The 20864-nt window shown below is 45.0% G+C and overlaps 1 protein-coding gene across 1 annotated transcript in view; it reads left to right on the top strand.

Moving 5' to 3' along the window:
* GPR158 (G protein-coupled receptor 158) overlaps positions 1-20864 on the top strand; it is a 331365-nt gene that overhangs the window by 238885 nt on the left and 71616 nt on the right. The window contains exon 6 of the mRNA XM_006115288.5: positions 19825-19934. Within this exon, the coding sequence (XP_006115350.3) occupies positions 19825-19934 (110 nt within the window). The remainder of the gene's footprint in view (positions 1-19824; positions 19935-20864) is intronic.

Raw genomic sequence — 20864 nt, forward strand, 5'->3', positions numbered from 1 at the left:
TATCTCTATCACTATCTCTCTAATCTGGTGGGATTGCATGGTTTGCTATATAGTTACCGCCTGAGAGCCATAGGACAAAGATTTCTCATGGAAAATCATTCTGATCTGTTTTAGTTGTTAGTAAAAGTTGCAGTTTGGTAATTTGCTATCTGTTTAATGGGAAGAGCTGACTAATAATAAATCACAGCACATTTATTGTGGATTAAGGAAAATTAATCTAAAGAAGCCAATACTGATAAAAAGTTTTAACTTCACTGAATGATATTTGTATTCTGAAACTAAAACCATGACTGTATCTAACTTGAGCTAAAAGAGTCACGACTTATAGTGAGAGAATGTAACAGACTCATGTTCTCATTGCACTGCATGCTGAGTTTGGAATGTAACACACTGACCTTTCTCTGGTCAGAAGTTCGTCTTGAGCACTTAAGATCAACATAAATGATAGGTGTCAGTGGAGAAGCTACCCTTCTTCATACACATATATACAATAATTGTACCCCAACAGTACATAAACCTTTGCTTTTTAATGCAATGAACTCCTAAAATACTTTAGCTTAATTCAAGGCTTGTCCAGGATAGTGTGGATATTGTCATATCTCTAATGCCTATACCACATTATAAGAATCACATAGGTGTGAAGACTGCCATCTGGGACTGAACCAGGCAACCTTTAAAGCTAAAACTATGAGTCTGGTTAGCTTGAGCTAAAGAGCAGGCCCAGCCAAAGAGTTCGCAGGGCCCAAGGCAGCCCACTGTGTTTGGCTGAGCCATACAGCGGTTTGGCTCCCAGTATCGTGTGGTTAAATTAAATTAAATTAATGGAGATTGCCTGTCTCCTAGAACTGGAAGGGACCTTGAAAGGTCATCGAGTCCAGTCCCCTGCCTTCACAGCAGGACCAAGTACCATCCCTGATGAATTTTTGCCCCAAATCCCTAAATGGCCTCCATAAGGATTGAACTCACAGCCCTGGGTTCAGCTTTTGGATATGAAAGGAATCAGTAAAAACACCCAAGATAAACTCTTTTTAACTTTATTATGTACAGAATAGTAAAGGAAAGCAATGCAAAGTTACACAGATCTATTTCAATACACAGGATAGTTAGCACAGACAGTAATATAACACCTATACTGAGGACAATACCCAAGATACTTGATTTTAAGGATAGAGATATACATGTACTTATTTCTATAAATCACACACAGTTCCACAGCTAAGACCTTACGATTGTCAGATGATGATCGTCAGACGGGAGGTTGTGGCCTCGTTGTTTCCCCCACACGCAGAGGCATCCACAATGCATCAGTCGGTAGGAACAGGTACAGCTTCTAGTTGCAGTGAGTAATGTAGTGGGAACCTCTTACCCAGGTCCTCCCACCAATTACCTTTTCTACACCAACTTTTATAGCAAAGCAAGACTTGACTTGGTTGTTCTAGTAAAATTTACCAATTAATTATGTATTGTATATTCCGCTCTTTTGTACACATCCTGGTAATCAAACTACACTTTACTTAATTGATAGTTCTATGGCTGCATCAGTGATTTTTGCTCATTAGCATTGTTATGTACCAGTACCGGGTTACTCCCAATGTTCTTGGCACGGTTTCTTTATACTAATACTCTCAACGCACTATTGTTTAATGCACTCCTGACTTTCCAAGGTCAACCTCAGGCTGGCACATGTGCACTAGGCTTGAATCAGGCCTGGTTTGCTTTGTTAGAGGCCTCACTTTGGTCAAGGCAGCCATCGTTAGTCCGGTCAATGCAGGGCTGGACACTGCAGACATTATTATTCTGGTCAAGATGGGGTTGTTCAGGCTCTCCTCACCCAGTCAGGGTAGCGAGTGTGCGGCTGGGTGGGCAGAGATGGGAGCTGGGCAGCACTGGGCCCTGAATGCATGGGGCTGCGGGGCCCAAGGCAACCACCTTGCTCACCTTGTCCAAAGGCTGGGCCAGCTACAGGGGCAGGTTTTATAATGGGAAAATGTAACGGACTTGCATTCTCACTGCACTGCATGCAAAGAATGGCATGTAACACACTGACAACTGAGATGTATATTTTCTTTTATCAGAAGAAGCTCGTCCCAAGCATCTGAGATCAACAGCAATTTAAATTTCCTTTATGCGATGGCTGCCTATTTGTCTGCTAATAGGAATTTAACTGCTAGAGCTAAATAAATGCACATGTGCAGCTTAATCTGAAAAGTTCTGTAACTAGGAGGGTGTGGAGGGCTGCAACAGACTAACACCCTCCATGGGCCAGGTACAGAAGGGGATAATGTAATCCTGAGTAGTGGGATATGTGAACACGAGGGCTATGTCTACACTGGCATGATTTTCCGAAAATGCTTTTAACAGAAAAGTTTTCCGTTAAAAGCATTTTTGAAAAAGTGCGTCTAGATTGGCAGGATGCTTTTCCGCAAAAGCACTTTTTGCAGAAAAGCATCTGTGGCCAATCTAGACGTGGTTTTCCGCAAAAAAGCCCCGATCGCCATTTTCGCGATCTGGGCTTTTTTGAGGAAAACAGTACTGTGCTGTTTACACTGGCCCTTTTGCGCAAAAGTCTTTCGGAAAAAGACTTTTGCCTGAACGGGAGCAGCATAGTATTTCCGGAAAAGCACTGACAATCTTACATGAGATCGTCAGTGCTTTTCAGAGTTGGGGCTGAGAACTGTTTTTGCACAAAACTGAGAAAGAGATCCTTAAAACATACTGTCTATTGACAAAGCTGGTCTCATGAAGTTCTTAACGTTCTTATGAATTGCTGACTGGCATTTTGATCTGGTTCTTCCATGTATTTTATTGGTTCTGATGTATTTGTTCATTTATTAGTGACCTCTAAAATCTCTGATCACTTATACTGTACTTATGCTTTGTCGGACTTAAGAATAATGCATGGTTTGAATATAAGATGTCCTTTTATATATACTGTGAGGATGAGAACAAAAAAAGTGGACGTGTGCTCAGCTTTATTAAATATTAAGTAACATTCATAAATCTTGTTTTCTAACAGTGGGCTCGATGTACACATTCTGAGAACTCTTCTTCCATGTCTATATATTTTGTATAGCTGTAAGAAAATTAATGGCCGTTTTAGTTTATAGCATATAGATGGCGTTTTTTGTTTGTTTTTTTGGATTTGCACTTCCAGAAATACACTTTGAATTTCAAGTTCACATACACTCCAAAGTTTAATGCAAAGCTCAGCTGAAGCCATCAAGCCTGTGAATGTTTTGTGGTCATAAATTAAACACTTTCCCTTTTAGTTTATGTCCCCATCTTTGACATATCACTAGTGCTGCTGTTCCTGAGGATGAGCAATCTGCAAGATGACTTTCTCAGAATTATCAGTTTCATGAGTGATGTTCAGATTAGGCTGCTGGATATTGTATTGGCTGTTCCACAATGTCAGTGTCAGAACTATTGTTTTGTGGAAGGAGACATCTCAGATTGGCATTGCTGAAGATGTCTATGATCCTTAATAGTAGTTAAAACACTGGACAAACCAGGATTTCACATCTAATCCAGCATCCTTTCTCTAGCAGGCTCAACTGGATCTTTCAGGGGAAGACAAGTGTCCTTCTATCCTTCATAGTGTTCCTATCTTGAAACCCCTTGATACTCTCTAGACTTTTTGCACACTACTCAATTACTCTTTAATACACTTTATCCAGCAATTTGCCTGTGACATCTGCCCTGTTGGGTGGATTCTATTCTTGTCTTAAAGATTGAACTATTTTAATGAAGTGTGGGTTCTCAATCATACAGAAAAGAGAGTTTGTTTCATAAACAAACTAGGCAATTTTGTAATCAATTACCTCTTTTTGTAATCTGCTGGTTCTTATCACAAACTTATCTATGGTTGTTTCTGGGTGTTGGAGATTTTTTTTCTTTTTGCTACAGATAATATACTGTGGCTATGTGACATACGTGATGTAATTGAAACACTATCATTGGCAGGTAATTCTGAAACTATAGAAAATGATGGTGATCTTGAAGATGGATAGTCTTCAAATCCTGTATGTTAACAATGGATTCTCCTAAACAAAATAAGTCAATGCAGTTATTTAATTTGTATTACCATACTGCTCACTTAATATTACTCACTGAATTCACTGACCCTCAGTACTACTTTTAAGTAAGGATGTTAAGTATCACATTATTGACTAATTGTATACTCTATACCCATGGTCCCCAACACGGTGCCCGCGGGCGCCATGGCGCCCGCGGGGGCATTTGTATGCGCCCGCCAGGTGCTCGGGGCTGGCTTGGCCCCGGGCACATGGCGCACGGTGAGCGCCGGCCCCGGGCGCGCGGCGCTTGCGGCGGGGGGAGCACCGGCCCCGGGCGTGCGACGCTTGTGGGGGGAGCGCCGGCCCCGGGCGCGCGGTGCTAGAGGGTGGGGGCGCTGGCCCCGGGCGCGCAGCCCTTGGAGGGGGCACCGGCCCTGGGCGCGTGGCTATGGGGGGGCCCTGCCCCCGGGCATGCAGCTATGGGGGGGCCGCCCCCGGGCGCGCAAGTGTCCCCGCCCCCTGGCACCCGGCAGGCGAACGGCCACGCCCCCTGGCGCCCGACAACCTCAAATGGTTGAGGACCACTGCTCTATACAATTTATATTGAGTACATGATTAGTTGATAAGGGCCCCCACTGCAGCTCTTCAGTTTAAATATAGTAGGAGCTGGGTGTGCACTCCCGGCACTGGCTCCTGCTCCCTTCCCTTGCTGTCCCTGATATAGAGGCAGCGGGGGGAGGGGGGGAGGAGAGGGGAGCGAGTACTCGGGTAGTCAACTACTTGACTAGTCACTTACATCTCTGCTTTAAAGATGGAACTGTAAAAGGAAGGTCTGCTTATTTCAACTAATTATTTTTTATCACACCTGTATAAAAAAAATGATAACACCATGGAGTAGCAACTATATTCTTTGCTCAAACATGAGAATTCAAGAATAGTCCAGAAGGAAGATAGGCAGTCCTTAAGAAAGAAGTAAGAAATAAAAAAGTTTAACCAAACTGCAAATAATGCATGTTCAGACATGTTCCATTCATTATTGTCAGTGCAGCTTCCTCCTGTGAAGGAACACTTTTCATAGTGTTGTTTCATTTGGGTAACCAGGCTTTGCATTTCTCTGTTGCACTGTTTGCATTTTGCGCACATGATTGTCTTACCAGAGGTAGAGGATCTTTATTAAAATATTCTGCAGTTGGGTCTCTTTTATGGCCTGCTGCCATTAAAGGCTTTCCCTTCTAGTGAGAGAATGGTATGGCAGATGTCAGACCAATGAAGGCTACACTCAGAATGACCTCAAGAATTCTGGAAAATGCTGCTCAAATAGTTTTACATTTGTTTCTCCTTTCTGTCCATCTCTTCTCACATTTATCTCCAGACTTTTTTCTTTGTCCAGATCTGTTCTGCCTCCAACAATCTTTGAACTATGCATTGAACTTTTTGAAACTTTGCACTTTTAGAGAGAGGCAAGGAATTGACTCTGTGTACAGGCAGTCCCCGACTTACGTCAGATCCGCAGTTACGAACGGGGCTGCCCCAGAGAACACGGACTGCGGGACCTCGCGGTCCTGCCACCCGTGTACTCTGGGGCTTTCTCTGTGTCTCCCTGGTCTGCAGACCAGGAAGACGCAGAGCAAAGCCGCGGAGGGGCTCGGGCAGCCCGGCGGGGAGGGGGGGGGGCTCGGGCAGAAAGGCAGCCCAGGCGTGCCTGGGCTGCTCCGCTGCCGGCTTCCTCAGAGGCTTTGCTCCCCGTCTCCCTGGTCTGCTGGTCTCCAGCAGACCAGGGAGATGGGGAGCAAAGCCGCGGAGGACCCAGGCGGCGGGACCGCGGTGCGTCTCAGTCCGCCGCCCGTGTCTTCCTGGTCTGCTGGGGTGGGGGGGGGGGCGCAGCTAGTACGCCCCCCCCCCCCCAGCAGACTAGGCTTTTCTCCGGACGCCTGTGGCAGAGCAGCTGGGGTGCTGCCGGTTGGTCCCACAGCACCGCTCTGGGCGCTACTGGTCCAACCCAGCAGCACCCCAGCTGCTCTGGTCCTGATTCAGCCGCTGCTGGTCAGTTTCTGCAGCGGCTGAATCAGGACGCCTGGGGCAGAGCAGATGGGGTGCTGCTGGGTTGGTCCAGTAGTGCCGAGGAGCGGCGCTGCGGGACCAACCGGCAGCACCCCAGCTGCTCTGCCCCAGGCGTCCTGATTTAGCCGCTGCTGAAACTGACCAGCGCTGACTACAGGAAGCCCGAGGCAGAGTTGCTCTGCCCTGGGCTTCCTGGAATCAGCTGTTGATCAATTTCAGCAGCAGCTGACTTGGGGACGCTTGGGGTTCTTAAGTTGATTCTGTATGTAAGTCAGAACTGGCGGTCAGTTTAAGCAGCGGCTGAATCTGGACGCCAGTTCCGACTTACATACAGATTCAACTTAAGAACAAACCTACACTCCCTATCTTGTACGTAACCCGGGGACTGCCTGTACACAAATTGGCGGAGGGGCAATAGAGTTGAGGTCTGTTACTTTCACAGGGTATGTCTACACTACCCTCCTAGTTCGAACTAGGGGGGTAATGTAGGCATACCGCACTTGCAAATGAAGCCCGGGATTTGAATTTCCCGGGCTTCATTTGCATAAGCGGGGAGCCGCCATTTTTAAATCCCCGCTTGTTCGAACCCCGTGTAGGTTCCTATTCCGAACTACCGGTACACCCCGCAGAGCCAGCCCAGTCCTCCCCATCGGGGGCTCATACCCCATTCCTCCCTCACCTCCTTCCACTTATCCTTCCCTAGTTAGTGTTCGAACTAACATTGTAGTGTAGACATACCCTATTAGCTATAATGTATCTTAATTAAAACGATCTTTTTATAGTTTTTCCTCACAAAGTATTTTATAAAAAATATTTAAATAAAATAATTGGATTTAAAAAATTTTTTAAACATTGATTTTTTTTACTCTTACTTTGACTCTCTGTTGGCTTATCTATTGTTACTTACACAGATATGTGTGGTTTATTTTATGCTGAAAAGAATGATTCTGTTATTTTTTAGTCCTGGGGGAATTCTGCAATTATTGCTTTGGGAGTCATAGTAAAATTGCAGAATTCCCCCAGGACTGATTCTTCAGTAAATATTAATGAGATCTAATAACATACAGTAGAATGGAATTACTGTTTTATATTCCTTCTTCGTTTCAGACCAGGGAAATTGTAATAGGTGGTAGAAGTGGGCACAGAAGTTGTTGCAGGTTGGATGCACTGTGGTAAAAATCAGATCACAGAAAGAGTTGACATTTGTAAATCATTTGCACATATATTTTCTTGAAAATACATTGTACAGAAATTCCATGGGAGGCTTTGGCAGGAGTCCTTAGTCACAAACCAAAGACAATATGAGCAAATACTTCAGGGTAGACTATAAAAAATAATAGCCAAGAGGACAGTCCCTCATCCACACACACAAGAAACCCAAAGGTCTGTTCAACTGCCAGAGGACTCTGTCAGGGAGCCAAACAGTGCTCGTTGAAAAAATATATTCATTGAATAGCTTTTAGAGTTCTGTCATTACCACCTGAAGAGGAGAATTTTTTTTTCAAATGAAGCCACAGGGGAGAATTTAGAGAGAAAGAATTATTTATGCAAGTTGGTCTTTGGTGGGGCCACCAGAGCTAACATACCTACTTCTTCTTTGAGTTGTGTCTCTGTCGGCACTCCACTTTAGGTGATAATGTGTCTGGCATCATTAATCGATGATTTATGGTAGCAGTGACCATATGGGTCATGTGCACAATAGGTGTCTCGTGGTGCCATTGGTGCCGCATATAGAACCCGAGCCCCCCACTGCCTTCTCAACCATCCTCAACTGAAGAAGGAACAAAGGGAGAGTGTGAGCACTCTACCTAAAACCATTAAAATAGCATATAGATTAACAATTAGATAAGTTGCTAATAGAGTTCTAATTAGAGTTAGTGTTAGTGTTAGAACAACCTTCACTTAAGTGACAGTTACTAGTTAAAATGCCAGGGCCCCAGGGTTCAAATGATGCATATCCTGCCATGATGCCATGCCCATTTCAGATGGGCATTCTTTGTGTGTACACTGCCTGGGTGAGGGACATATTCCCCAGAAGTGCTTGCACTACAATAACCTGAAAGCCAGACCCTGACAGGAGAAGGATCTCTGACTTAAATTTATCTTGATGGAGAAGTCTCTCCAGCCTGTGGAGGACATGGCCAGCCTCTCTGGGCACTCCTCAAAATGGAAAAGAAGACCCATCCTCTGAAACCTCCCCCCCCCCCCCCACAAAAAAAGGCACAGAGGGGTCTGTGAAAACAGAAGTGCTCTCTTGCAAGGTTGCTAACCCAAGGCCCTCTTACTCTCTGGAGAGCACCTAAAATGCTCCAAACACCTCTGCCACCACTAGGATCACAAAAAAAAGGGGGGGGGGTCAACGCATCAACACAAACATGCCTCCTCTACAGCACTGAGTTTTCTGATATGGGACTTGGCATTAAATGTTTCAGGCACCATACCTCCACCACTGACACTGACAACTCACTCAGCACTGGTAGACACCACTGAGTTGGCACTGAAGGAACTGACCAAACAAAAATACTGGTCAACATTGATTCCATCCAAGAAAAGGAAAGAATCCATGACACTGACCACTCAGAAATCAGCACTCACTTATAGTCACTGCTGCATCATCGAGACTTAGAAATCTCATCTGCACCACGTTCCCCAGTATTCAGTGCTGAGGGATCCAACACAGACTCCAAAGAGGCTAACAGGCCAGTATACTTGACATGCCTCTCCAGTGATGAGGAAGATGAGATGAAACTCTCGTTATTTAACAAAACTGGGGGGAGGGGGAGATTAACCTCTGGGGAGACTAGGAAAAGGAGGTGGGAGAGGGGAAGAGAGAGAGAGTGGGAGAGGGGAGGGAAAACCTGGGAGGAGGGAACTGGAAGGGGGAAGCCAGGGGAAGAAGGAGGAGGGGAAGTATCAAACTATGGTACGCCATATTTTCAGTACTGTGTACAGATGTGATCTCCTCACCCCAGAAAAGATATTTTGGCCTTGGAAAGGGTTCCGAAAAGGGCAACTAAAATCATCAGGGGTTTGGAACAGGTCCCATATGAAGGGAGGCTAAAGAAACTGGGACTTTTCAGCTTAGAAAAGAGGAGACTGAGGGGGGATATGATAGAGGTCTATAAAATCATGAATGGTGTGGAGAGGGTGCATAAAGAAAAGTTCTTCATTAGTTCCCATAATAGAAGGACTAGAGGACACCAAATGAAATGAATGGGTAGCAGGCTTCAAACTAAAAAAAGAAAGTTCTTCTTCACAGAGCAAATAGTCAGCCTGTGGAACTCCTTGCCACAGGAGGCTGTGAAGGCTAGAACTAGAACAGAGTTTAAAGTGAAGTTAGGTAAAGTCATGGAGGTTGGGTCCATGGAGTGCTATTATCCAGGGGGTAGAAATGGTGTCCCTGGCCTCTGTTTGTGGAAGGCTGGAGATGGATGGCACGAGACAAATGGCTTGGTCATTGTCTTCGGTCCATCCCCTCCAGGGTACCTAGTGTTGGCCGCTGTCGGCAGACAGGCTACTGGGCTAGATGGACCTTTGGTCTGACCCAGTATGGCCGTTCTTATGTTCTAAGCACAGAGCTCAGGGTCGGGGGTCTCACTGGACCACTTTGATTGTCATGCAAACCTGCTCCTCGGTTTGCATGTGGCCTTTGGTGGCCAGGCTGGCAGCTATCCTGCCCTAGACGGCCGCTTTCCTGTGCCTAGTGCAGAGGTCGTGGACGTTGGAGGCCTCCCCCCAAACCTGGATGAGGTCCACGATCTCCGCACTAGACCAGGTGGGCGCCCGCCTCTTGCGGCCCCGGGCAGGCTCTTGAGAGCCGCCAGCCTAGTCCCGGGAAGAGGCAGAGCGCTGGGTGTCAGCGGGTGGCAGGCTCATGCCGTGCCAGGTGCAGGGTCTGCTGGCTGGGTGCTGGCAGGCTTGCACCTGGGACGGGCACCGTAGCCAGACCGTGCCCCTTTAAGGGCTCCGGGGCCGGGAGGGGGGCAGAAGAGTTTCCCTGGTTTGGCCTAGAGTGGCCACCGGGGCAAGCTGGGGAGGGCTAGCCTCCCACTAGTTCGAATTAAGTGGTTACATAGCCCTTAATTCGAACTAGTTAATTCAAACTAGGCGTTAGTCCTCATAGAATGAGGTTTACCTAGTTCGAATTAAGCGATCCGCTAGTTTGAATTAAGTTCGAACTAGCGGTTTGCCTGTGTAGCGCCTATGAAAGTTAATTCGAACTAACAGCTGTAAGTTCGAATTAACTTTGTAGTGTAGACATACCCCAAGTGTTAATCAGCTCTCATGTTCTCTCTCTCTCAACTTCCACACAAATCTTCCCTACTAGCTGCTCCAGTTTATTAGCTCCTTTGGTCACTTTGGAGCTGGCTTTTTAAATTCCAGTTCTTCCTAAGTAGCCCTACTCCTGGTTTAGGGTTAATAGGTGCTAAAGAGATTAGGTTACAAAGCCTCACTAAAAAGCTCCCAGATTTTCCTAGGGAGCGGTTAGGCTCAGCACATGACCCTCCCTTACCAACAACAAACTGACTACTCTATATACTTCAATCAGGCAGTAAGGTCAAAACAAGAAAAACAACAAGATTATCTAAATGCCTGCAGTTAGCACTACAGCAAGAATTTGAAAAAACAAAATTGCTGTGTCAGATTTCATGCCAGAGAGAACTATTACCTTCCCAAAATTCTGTGGTTGAAATTATAGCTTCCCTGTGAGTGCTCTGAAGAACTTTGATCTCTAGTCAGCCCTGAAAGGTTCAGAGTTACTGTATAATATTCCTTCTTGACATTTGTTTGTTTGTTTGTTTTTGGTGTGGAAGAACCACAGATGAATCAATTTCTCCTTCCTACAAACTTCAGCACCAGGGATAGTACAACTGAGTATGTTATGTAGATCTGCAGTGGCACTAATGTATGGCATTGACAGTTGAAAATTATAACTGGCAATAGGAAATTACCTATCCAGACCTTTATGAGAATCTACCTTTAGAATGCTCTCCTTGCATTAGTGTTGTGCGGGAAATAGGCAGGTAAGATGCATTTCCATTTGTTTATTTCTTACTTCTAGTATTCTAAGGACAATGGGGCAAGACATGATTTTTTTATGCTGTGAGAATTGGCAAGATTTCAAATATTTTCCCCTTTCCTAAATGAGGACAAAAAGTTAAAATCTTGAACATTTTCACAAACTGAAAATCTGTAAAAAATTTCAGAGAGGATCAGTAGAACATTTTTTTCATTTTTAATTTTTTAAAAATGATCTGTATATGGTTTTACTCTAAGACTGTCTACAAGGCACATCACTAGAGCTGGCAGGCAGTGCACATGTAGCAGCATGCTGTGGTGAAAGGCAGGCAGTGTGCACACTGCGACGAGGACATACGGCCAGTGAAAAGCTTTGGCAGAGGTGAAGTAGAGGGGGAAAGTTACAGTAGCTCCCCATTGCTGGATCTTTCACTGTGTCAAGGAAAAACTCTGGCTAGCATCTTTTCTTGCTGCTGAAGTAGTTCTTGCTGCAGGGAAAGGTTCCTACAACAGGGAGCTGACAGTGCCTTTTTCCAGATGGAGGAGCCCTTTCATGTGATGTGGAAAGGCTCCAGCAACAGGGAGGCAATGGAACATTACATGTGTGACAGACCTAAGCCAGCAGCCTGCCACACTCAGGTCCTATTTGGTGTCCAAGAGGTGGGTGGGCAATAGCCCGCCCACATCCAAAGGACCTCCCCCCAGCCTACGGGGAGGATCCACAGAGCCCAGAAAAACCAACTAACTACTTGGGACAAATAAAGAGAAAAGAGGTGTGATGGTCAAAGGGCTAAAACGAGGGAACCGGATGGGGACACCGAGCAGAGAACCCCAGACAGCGCACACTGCCCCTTGAAGGTCTTGAGCGAGCCAGTGGATGCCGCCTAGTGGAACTCTGCCCAGATTCGTGAGTGGATGCAGGAACAGAAATAGGCCCCACAGTTGCAGGCCCCTCCCTCATCCAACCTCTGCTCCCTGATTTTGTAAATTACCAGTTTGGCCATAGCCAGGAGGAGGTTGACCAGGAGGTCCCGTGACTTTGTGGGGCCATGGATGGGATGTGCGTAAATTAACAGGTGAGAGGAGAAGTGCAGCAAGAACCTCAACAAGAGGTTCTGGAGGAGCCGAAAGAGGGACTGTAGCCTGGTGCACTCGAGGTAGACATGCGCCAGGGTCTCCCTCATGCCACAGAAGGGGCAAGTGTCGGGAACGGGGAAAGTACACTCCCATGCTCACAGCACTGTGCAGAATTCTCCAGCTGATGTCCCTGGTGGGCCACGGAATCAAGGTTGAATAGAGGCTAGCCCACCAGGGCTCCCCACCCTCTATTGGTGGTAGGAGGTCCTGCCACTTGGTGTCTGGGAGGGACACGAGGGTGGGGAAGTGCAGCGTGTGAAGCACAAGCGTGTACAGGTGACTCTTTTGCGCAGTTCAGAAGGGGACCAGCTGCAATCCGTGCAGCCGGCTCGGGTGATGAGAGGGAGGCGGTGGGAAGGGTATGTGGGGCTGAGGCTGGCGAGATCAGGAGGGCCGGGGGTGAGAGGTAGGTGGGGTGCACCCTCTTGCAGGACCCTGTTTAGGTACACCTGAGCAGTGGGCGGCAAAGCGTCCTTCACCTCCTGAAGTACGTGCCAGAGAGTATATAGGGTGGAGAGCCCCATGTGCTGGGTGAGCGCCGGAGGATCCACCCAGTCTCCCTGGTCGTAGTCCAGGAGGTCTCCAATTCTGGTGACTTCTGCCAAGACCAGCCTCTGGTGCACTGAAGGGGACTCCGCCACCTGTACATGTAGATGAGGATTGTGTAGCAGTGGCTCCGTGAGGTGGCTCCCAAGGACCTGGTCGCCGCAAGCAGCTTCAAGGTTTGGAGGAGGTCCTGGTAGAAGGCCAGCAGCCTGGAGAGGTCTTGTGGAAGAGAGAAAAACACAAAGATGGAGTAGTGGATCCGCGCTCCACCTGATGGCCTGAAGCGCGTGTGGGAGGGAGCTCACCTGCCACCTGGCCCCCACCACCATGCCAGAGCTCTTGACCCAGTTGTCCCGGGCAGAAGAGGCTGCCGAATAGATGGCTTGGCAGGCCTCCACCCACACCAGGTTGCCCAGGTCTTGGACCCATGAGGAGCACTTTTTCGGTGTATGCCGACAGGACCAGCTGCATCTCCGGCTCATCTAACCATTTACAAAATCCATTTTCTTTTGCTAACAAATAATCAAGAGCTAATCTATTTTGCATAACATATATACGCATTTCTTCAACCTTGTCTGATAACAACTTAAGTCCTCTATTTGTTTGATTTCCAAGGCGCTCAATGGCCTGGGATTGCAGTTCCAAACGTTCATACAGTAAAAGATTACCAATGGGATTAAAGGTGAAGGTTGCCATTGTCAGTTTTCCAAACCAAATTTTTATTAGGGACCAAAACGAATTCCCGTCACGCTTATCACGACCAACAAACCGAGGTTGAGTAGAGCCTCATACATAAATGCCTCCTCCTTGGATGGTTACATAACCAAAGGTACAACGTCCTTTTGCGTTGGTGGGTAGTCGAGAGTGGGCTCGACTCCCGCAAAGCCAAAAATGTCCCGGATATAACAACTGGAGGCGAGGATAGTCACTGCACCAGGGATCAGATCCTTCGTTGGCATCTACGAGGGCTATGTTAGTTCCATGCAGCGAGAAAAAGGGGGTTATACGTAGGCTACCATTTTTATTGCGATTGGTTTCTACCTGGCACACAAAGTTCTGATTTATAAACAAAAGAGGATAGGGGACAGGGGTAGGAGTAACATCTAAATCAATTTCCCAGTCCTCATCATAATACAAAACACTAGTTAAATTCCAACCAAAAACATTATTTGTGCTATTGTACCAATCCTTAGTGACATTGTGATTGGTTGAGTTAAAAATGCTTGAAATATTCATATAAAAGGCACAATTGTGCTGAAAACCAACATCAATAGGTGGACCAATTTGGAACCTTGCGTTTTGCTGTACATCGCAGGGTACCCCTGACAAATCTACGCAAAACTGAGCGTGTGGTAGATCAGTGGTATAGGGTAATGTTAACAAAAGGGAACTTAGGGTAGCTGCTCGAGTGGAAAAAGAAAATAGGGTCATATTTGCATACCAATTCGGATATGAGCTTAAAAATTAAGATAAATGGGTGTAACAAAAAATGGGGGTTCACCAGCATGGCGAACTGGAAGGGAACAAACTAAACAGTCTGTTACGTTTCCTTGGACTGCGTACGCCTTCATCCATTCCTCGATGGTTGATGACTTATCCTGAAAAACAAAATGTATGTGACTTGGTCGCTGTTAGGATCGTTTACTTAACCAATTATGATGAACTAAAACTAGATTTACATTGTCTTGGTTTTGGACCCAATAGGTGTTGGGGTGATCCTACTATATTTAAACATACATATGGGCGCCTGTCCTCTAAGGTTTTTTGTTGGTCGGCCGGATGACATTCGGCCTCTACTAGTTTTTTGGAAGGTGATCACTGGGGGCCCAGGTTTTCCAACCCAATGTTACTGCTATGTTTTCTTGTTCTACTTTAGACATGGTTCTAACCTTTTCTTTTGTGAGTCCTTGGCCCAATAGAAAGCCAAACAGTGCTCTTTCATATTTGGATTGCATGTGTGGCTGATTTTTTGGTTTTGTGTCAGCTGGAAATGCTTCCCTTTTTTGGAGTCTAGGCATTTCTATTTGGCTTGCCACTTGATATATGTGAGAAAGGTTATAACCGTCTACCGTGCGAAGCCACATTAAAATTCCAGGGTCCCTTTTTGTCATTCCATCCACCGCTGCCTGGATGGCCAGTCCTGACAGAGGGATTTGGCTAGGGTCTGTGAGAAACCTAAAGGGATTTAGTAGTGCTTGTTGTGCAGGTGTGAGTCCCAATGGAATGACTTGAGCATCCCAAACCATAATACTAAAGCTGGCACAGGCATACATTAACTCTTCTCTGGTGATAATGGTCCCTTGCAGGGCGGCCATGGACTGAAGTGACCCACCTAACACCAAACTCACTAATCCGGGGACCGTCAATGGGTATACCACATTGCCTACTACTAGTGAGTTACCGCCTGCTCCTTTACTCCAACTCTGGGCTCTCACTAGGTGTACTGCTTCTTCTTTATCAACTAACTCCGACCCATTATTTAAGGCTACACGTCCCAACCACACTACCGAAGGCTCTCCTGTATTACGCTGCGTGTCCTCTAAAAGGGCTTTTAATTCGGTCTTAGACCGGGTGCGTAGGACCATAACCTGGTTAGTAAGTCTGGTCGCTGTGTCATAAGTCATTTTTGTGACAGCTACTGGGAGTGCCTCCACCTCGGGTTCTTTCACTGAAGGTGGGGCGCTTGCTGCTTTTAATTTTTCAAGAGCTTCCCTTGGGTAAGGGGGGCTCAGCTTCCTTTTCTGGAGGCTCAGTTTCTTTTTCCAGGGTCACATCTACATTTGGGCTGGAATTGTTAGCCTCGGCCCTCAGCAGAGCGCCGCACGCGGCAAAACTTAAGCACGCGTGGCTTGAACCTAATTTCCGGAGGGTCTTTTTAAACATGACCCACAAAACTTCTGCTACTCTTTCGGCTTTAAATTTATCAGGCTTTAATTTCCTTTGTTCTCGAGTTTCTTCTAATCTTTGGACTAATTCTGTTAAGAGGGTGTGTCCTGGACTACTGCAGGTAATGGGGGTAGTTGGGAAGGTGGCTGACACGTGGCCACCGGATTTCTTTAAGATTTTTTCCGCAGCAGTCAAAAGATTCGCCGGGTCTGTTTCATCTCCTTTTGATCCTGTTGTTACATAGGTGGGGCTTTTAGTTCCATCCTCCGGATAGAACATGATAGAATGGTGTGTCCATAGCAAACACCCTAAAGATGGCATTGTTAGGGGGGCTGCCCATATTTTAGAGGCTTGCCCAGTTCCTACTTTTATATTAAAGATCATCGAGGGGTTGTTATTTTCATTACTTTCCAATTTATGATACGTTAAATGGCAAAGCACATCTTCTGGATTTTCACTCGGGGGCCTGCTTGCCCAGGGACAGTCACCAGATCCTGTTCGTGACACCATGTTGGTGCTTGGTTCAGTAAAATGGCAGGAGTCCCAGAGGCTTAAGGCCAAATACCCAGTGAAAATACAGAATGATGGCAAGACAACAAGATTTGCTAAAGAAGGAGTGATTTATTAAGCTGAACAACTTCCTAATATTTACCTAACATTTACCTAATATAATGAACAACTACCTAATATTTACCATACAACAACTTTTAAACCCTACCTAAGTTACAGCTAAGTCAAATATATACACACTTAAAAAAACCTGTTTAACACTGACAATAGCAAGGGTAAAAGTTACCACAGAGCAATATTTTTTCTAACCTGTCTCTTTTAAACAACTTAACAACAGTGGGGGTAAATTAAATACTTACAAACTCAGCAACAACAACACAAAGACACACAAGGAATTGGAGCATGCTCGAGATTCGTACACCCCTTTTTAGATTCGGTGGGTGGGAGGCAGCCTTTGGGTGATCAGTCCTAAGCCAGACTCAGATTCTGTCTTCCAATATCCGGGAGTCCTCCCCAGCTAAGGGCAGAGAGGTTTTTATGTTCTTGCCTATTACCATATTTGGTGTTGTTTGTGCTCTGGGAGTGGCATGGGAGTGGTCTGGATGTGGTCTGGGTGTGGTGTGAGGCCCATATATGGTGTTGAGTGCTGAACTCTGACAAGCTCAATTTTATTGGTAGATAAGCCTTGTTGCTATCCATGTGATGTGGTGAGGTTGCTGAGGTAGATCTCGGCTATATGCGCGAGGCCTGGCCAAGAGAACCCATACTTGACAAGTAGATTTCTTGTCTGGTGGGACAAAAATCTTGTAAGGTGTTAGTCAGTGTGAGTAGTGGGTAGTCCTGAGTTGCCCCCCAAGCCTTCTCCCCCCTACCCTCCCCCCACACTAACACAGTGTTTGTCACAAGAAGGGAGACTAAAAAGGGGTTTTCACTCCAAAACCATGGACTAGCTTGTGATGAGTAGCTCACTAAGCTGTAAAGGGGTTGTGTAATATCTGCCAGTAACGCGAGACCCATGGGGCATGGCCAGAACTTTGCCACAATTGTTAAAAATAGTAGTTTAGATGGACGGGGCATGGTTTGGGTGACTAGAAACATTTAGGGCAAGTATCGTATACATACCTATGCTCTTCAGGTGTATCTTTAGTTTACTTAACTAGGCTGTGCCTCACCACACACTGCTATTTATACCCCTGCTGCAGATGCTCTGTGGATATATACTTGAGATGTTATCAAAAAAGTATGCAATGTAGATGAACCTTAGGGACTTGTTTACATAACTGTAGTTTGGACTACAGGGGGTGTGAATTGCAGGATGCACCAATGTGCAGCACTTTAACTCCCCCATGTGGATGCTGCCACTGTGACTGAAAAGGCATGACTTGGCTGTGCATTACAGTTCACACCTCCAAAGTCCAAACTACTGGGCCACATAGCTAAGTCCTAAAGGAAAAGTTGTTTTGACCTGAAAAGCAGAACTTTTTTATTTAGAAAATGTTGAAGCACACTGAAACCTTTTTTCATGATGCTTTGAGATACTTAAATTTGTCAAAGCTAATCCTTTCCCACAAGCAGTTTCAATGTTGATGAATCAGCATTTTCAGAAGACAAATATTTCTTCAAAAACTCCCAAACTGTTGTTGTTCTAAGTTCATTTCCTGATTGAAGATGGATAATGTGGGTCCCCAAGACCACGCTATCCTACAGCTATTTTTCCTTCGGCTGGGTTACACGGAGTAAATGATCTCATCAGTGATTGGTTTCACACTGTGATATAATTTAGCTCAAGAATGTGCACACAAGAGAGGAGTGAATCTTGGTTTGAATATTTATGGAAAGATTGAGATTCACTTTTCCTCACACTCTGGCTTTCTTCCATTTTCATCTCGCTTCTCATCTTCCTGTCAGCCATAAGCAGCATTTGAATAGGGGCTCAGTAGTACTTACAATATCTCTGCTAAACTCCATTGCCACTGACAGAAATGTTATGGAAGACATGGTTGCATGTGTTTCTTTTCTCTCTTTGCAGCATTTGTCAAATGCCCTTGATTTACTTGCTTCCCAGAAGTACATCCAGTCCATCAAGAGGAGATTGACAAAAACATGACATTTTGCATTGTGCTTTTGATTTGGCAAAACGTGTTATTGTTGGGTTTTTTTAATTTTTAAGTCTTGGTTCTTCTTCATAAGAAATCTCAGTGAAATGGAGGTTTTTCCAGGTCTTACTCTACAACTGTATTTCTGCCATTATTTTTCTTCAACCGTTCCTCAATCTGTCGAGGCCACCCAGAGGATTTACTTTTGAGCTTCCTGCCAACATTCTGGGTTAGAATTCTTACTCAGAATAAAGCATTTATTTAGAGAGATAATTTAATGTGTATAGGCACAATAATACCACTACTGCCAGAAGTGCTAACTGTGTACTGGCTAACTGGCAGATGGCCCTGAACATTTCAGTTCATTTTTCCTCTAGACTGAATGCAACCGTCACATTTTAGTGATTCTGAACACCAAGTGCATTATATAACTCATTGTTCAATTATTGAATGCTGTGCTATGTATTGTGCTATACAAACATAGAGGAAGACAGTCTCTGTCACAATAACTTTCCAATTTTATTGCCTTCCAGCTTATAAAACATTCATCTCCAAAAACTCTAAATTCTTCTAGAAAAGGCAAGGTCTGATATAAATGTTACAATTCAGACACACATGATACTAATCAAGTTCAGTCTCATTAGGAACAGTCTTTTCTCTCTCGCTTGCTCTTGATTATTGATGAAAGGTTTTCTTGGAGAAATATAGTTGTAAAAAAGAGTTAGAATGAAGAGGAAGAGGTTGTTTGTAAAAAGGAGAGTGCTCCAAGCTTAGGTTTTAGGATGGAAGAGGGCACAAAGATAAGACTGATAGAAGGATACACAGTAGATATCTGTGAAGGAGGCTTTGGCAACTGAATAGTTTGTTAGAGGAAATGAGCAGACTTATATAAACAGGTTTGAAGTTGATGGCCTTGCCCTGGAGACAATCAAAAAGAGAAGTATTTTGTGGACCCTGGAGTAACTCCCTCTTACTTGTTGTGGTTTGGATTTCCCCACCAGGGAAAAGCCTTGGACTAAATTGACCCCAGGGAGGCAGAAGAAAGGAAGAGGCCCAGGGAGGACAACTGTAAGCAGCCTTCATTGCCAGACTACCGGTAGCCCAAACTGCAGAGCTTGGTGCAGTGGGAGGGCCCAGGCTCTCCTCCCCATAACCTCCTTGTCGTCAGTAGTTGCAGCCATGACCTCTTGGCCACATTCACCAACCACAGCCCAAGTGAAGACAGTTACAAGCCTATTAAAAATCTCCTTTGTACTCTTGTCATCTCTAGCTATGTGCTTTCATTTCGTTAAACATCCATGGAGGCGGGTTTAGAAGCTATCACTTCATAGCTTGTCACAGGGCCTTTTCCAGCTCCCTTCCGAGGACAAGCAGCACCAGAACTGTGCCAATGAGTTGATCAGATTATCTAGTTACGTTACTGTGAAATGTCAATGTGCAGTAGTACAAGCTTGAAAACGTTTACTGCTTATATTGTTAGAATTCAGGTCTGCATTCTCTTTCCAATGAAAGCTGGCACTGAAGCTCTCTTTCTTTATCTCTCTGTTTCATAGGTTATCATTTTGTATTTTGAGCCAAGCATATTTCGCTGTATTCTCCTAAGATGGGTTCGTCTTCTGGGCTTTACTACTGTTTATGGAACTGTGACACTCAAGCTTCACAGGTATTTCATATGTTATTATTTTCCATCACTGTGGTGGTATGTACTGTGTGTGTGGTGAATTAGAATCAAGAGCTGTGAGAATGTATTATAAATAATAGCTCTTTCTGTACAAAGGAGCTTTAAAACTTTGTATCTCTTCTTAACGTTCCTGAGGTAGTAGTGGTAGTTGTAATTTTTTTTATGAGTCTATTTGCCAGTGTTTGAGACAATGCTGCAGGATTCAATTAAGGAGGAATAATTTATACAGGTGCATTGTAAAACCATACAAAGTTCCTAGCAGAGAGGGAAAACATTTATTTGAAGACAAAGGAAGAAAAATGTCTAAATCTTCCATCAAGAGTCCAAAGAGAAAAGTGGTAACAGTTTTATTTCTTTTAATGTTATAAATGTTTTGATACCATGGTGACGGACGCTATAGAAAACATTAAAACAGAATATCATACTTGCTTAGTATGAAGCCTTTTGAAGGCTCACAAGCCAAGGGTTGCTTTCTTCAGTCGCAGATGCCAGACAGATTGTATCTGCCTGCCAGAGAATGTGTTCAGGGAATTTTGGGTTATGTTTGAAGAAATTCAGCTGAGCTGGCAGAGCACTCAACTGGGGATGCTGATGCTTGGAGAAACAACTTCAAATCCCACCTCTGCATTCTCCTTATAAATCAGTGCCTTTTGTAGGCATGTAATAGATAATATCTGTACATTTTCCCCCTTACATGACAGTGAAAAGAAATACAGAGGAATACTTATTTATACATCCATTCTATAAATGTATTTGTGGAACAAAAGGGAGAATATAAATACTGGTGCCTTAAAAAACTAATGAGGATCTTTAAACTGTAAAGTATTCATAATTATGTTTTATTCTAGCTTCATTATTCCATTGGCATGATACACAAGTGAGGTCCAGTATAGTGCTCTGATAGGGCCAATG

Source organism: Pelodiscus sinensis, chromosome 2, assembly GCF_052426305.1.
Source record: "Pelodiscus sinensis isolate ZL-2025 chromosome 2, ASM5242630v1, whole genome shotgun sequence".
NCBI lineage: Eukaryota > Metazoa > Chordata > Testudines > Trionychidae > Pelodiscus > Pelodiscus sinensis.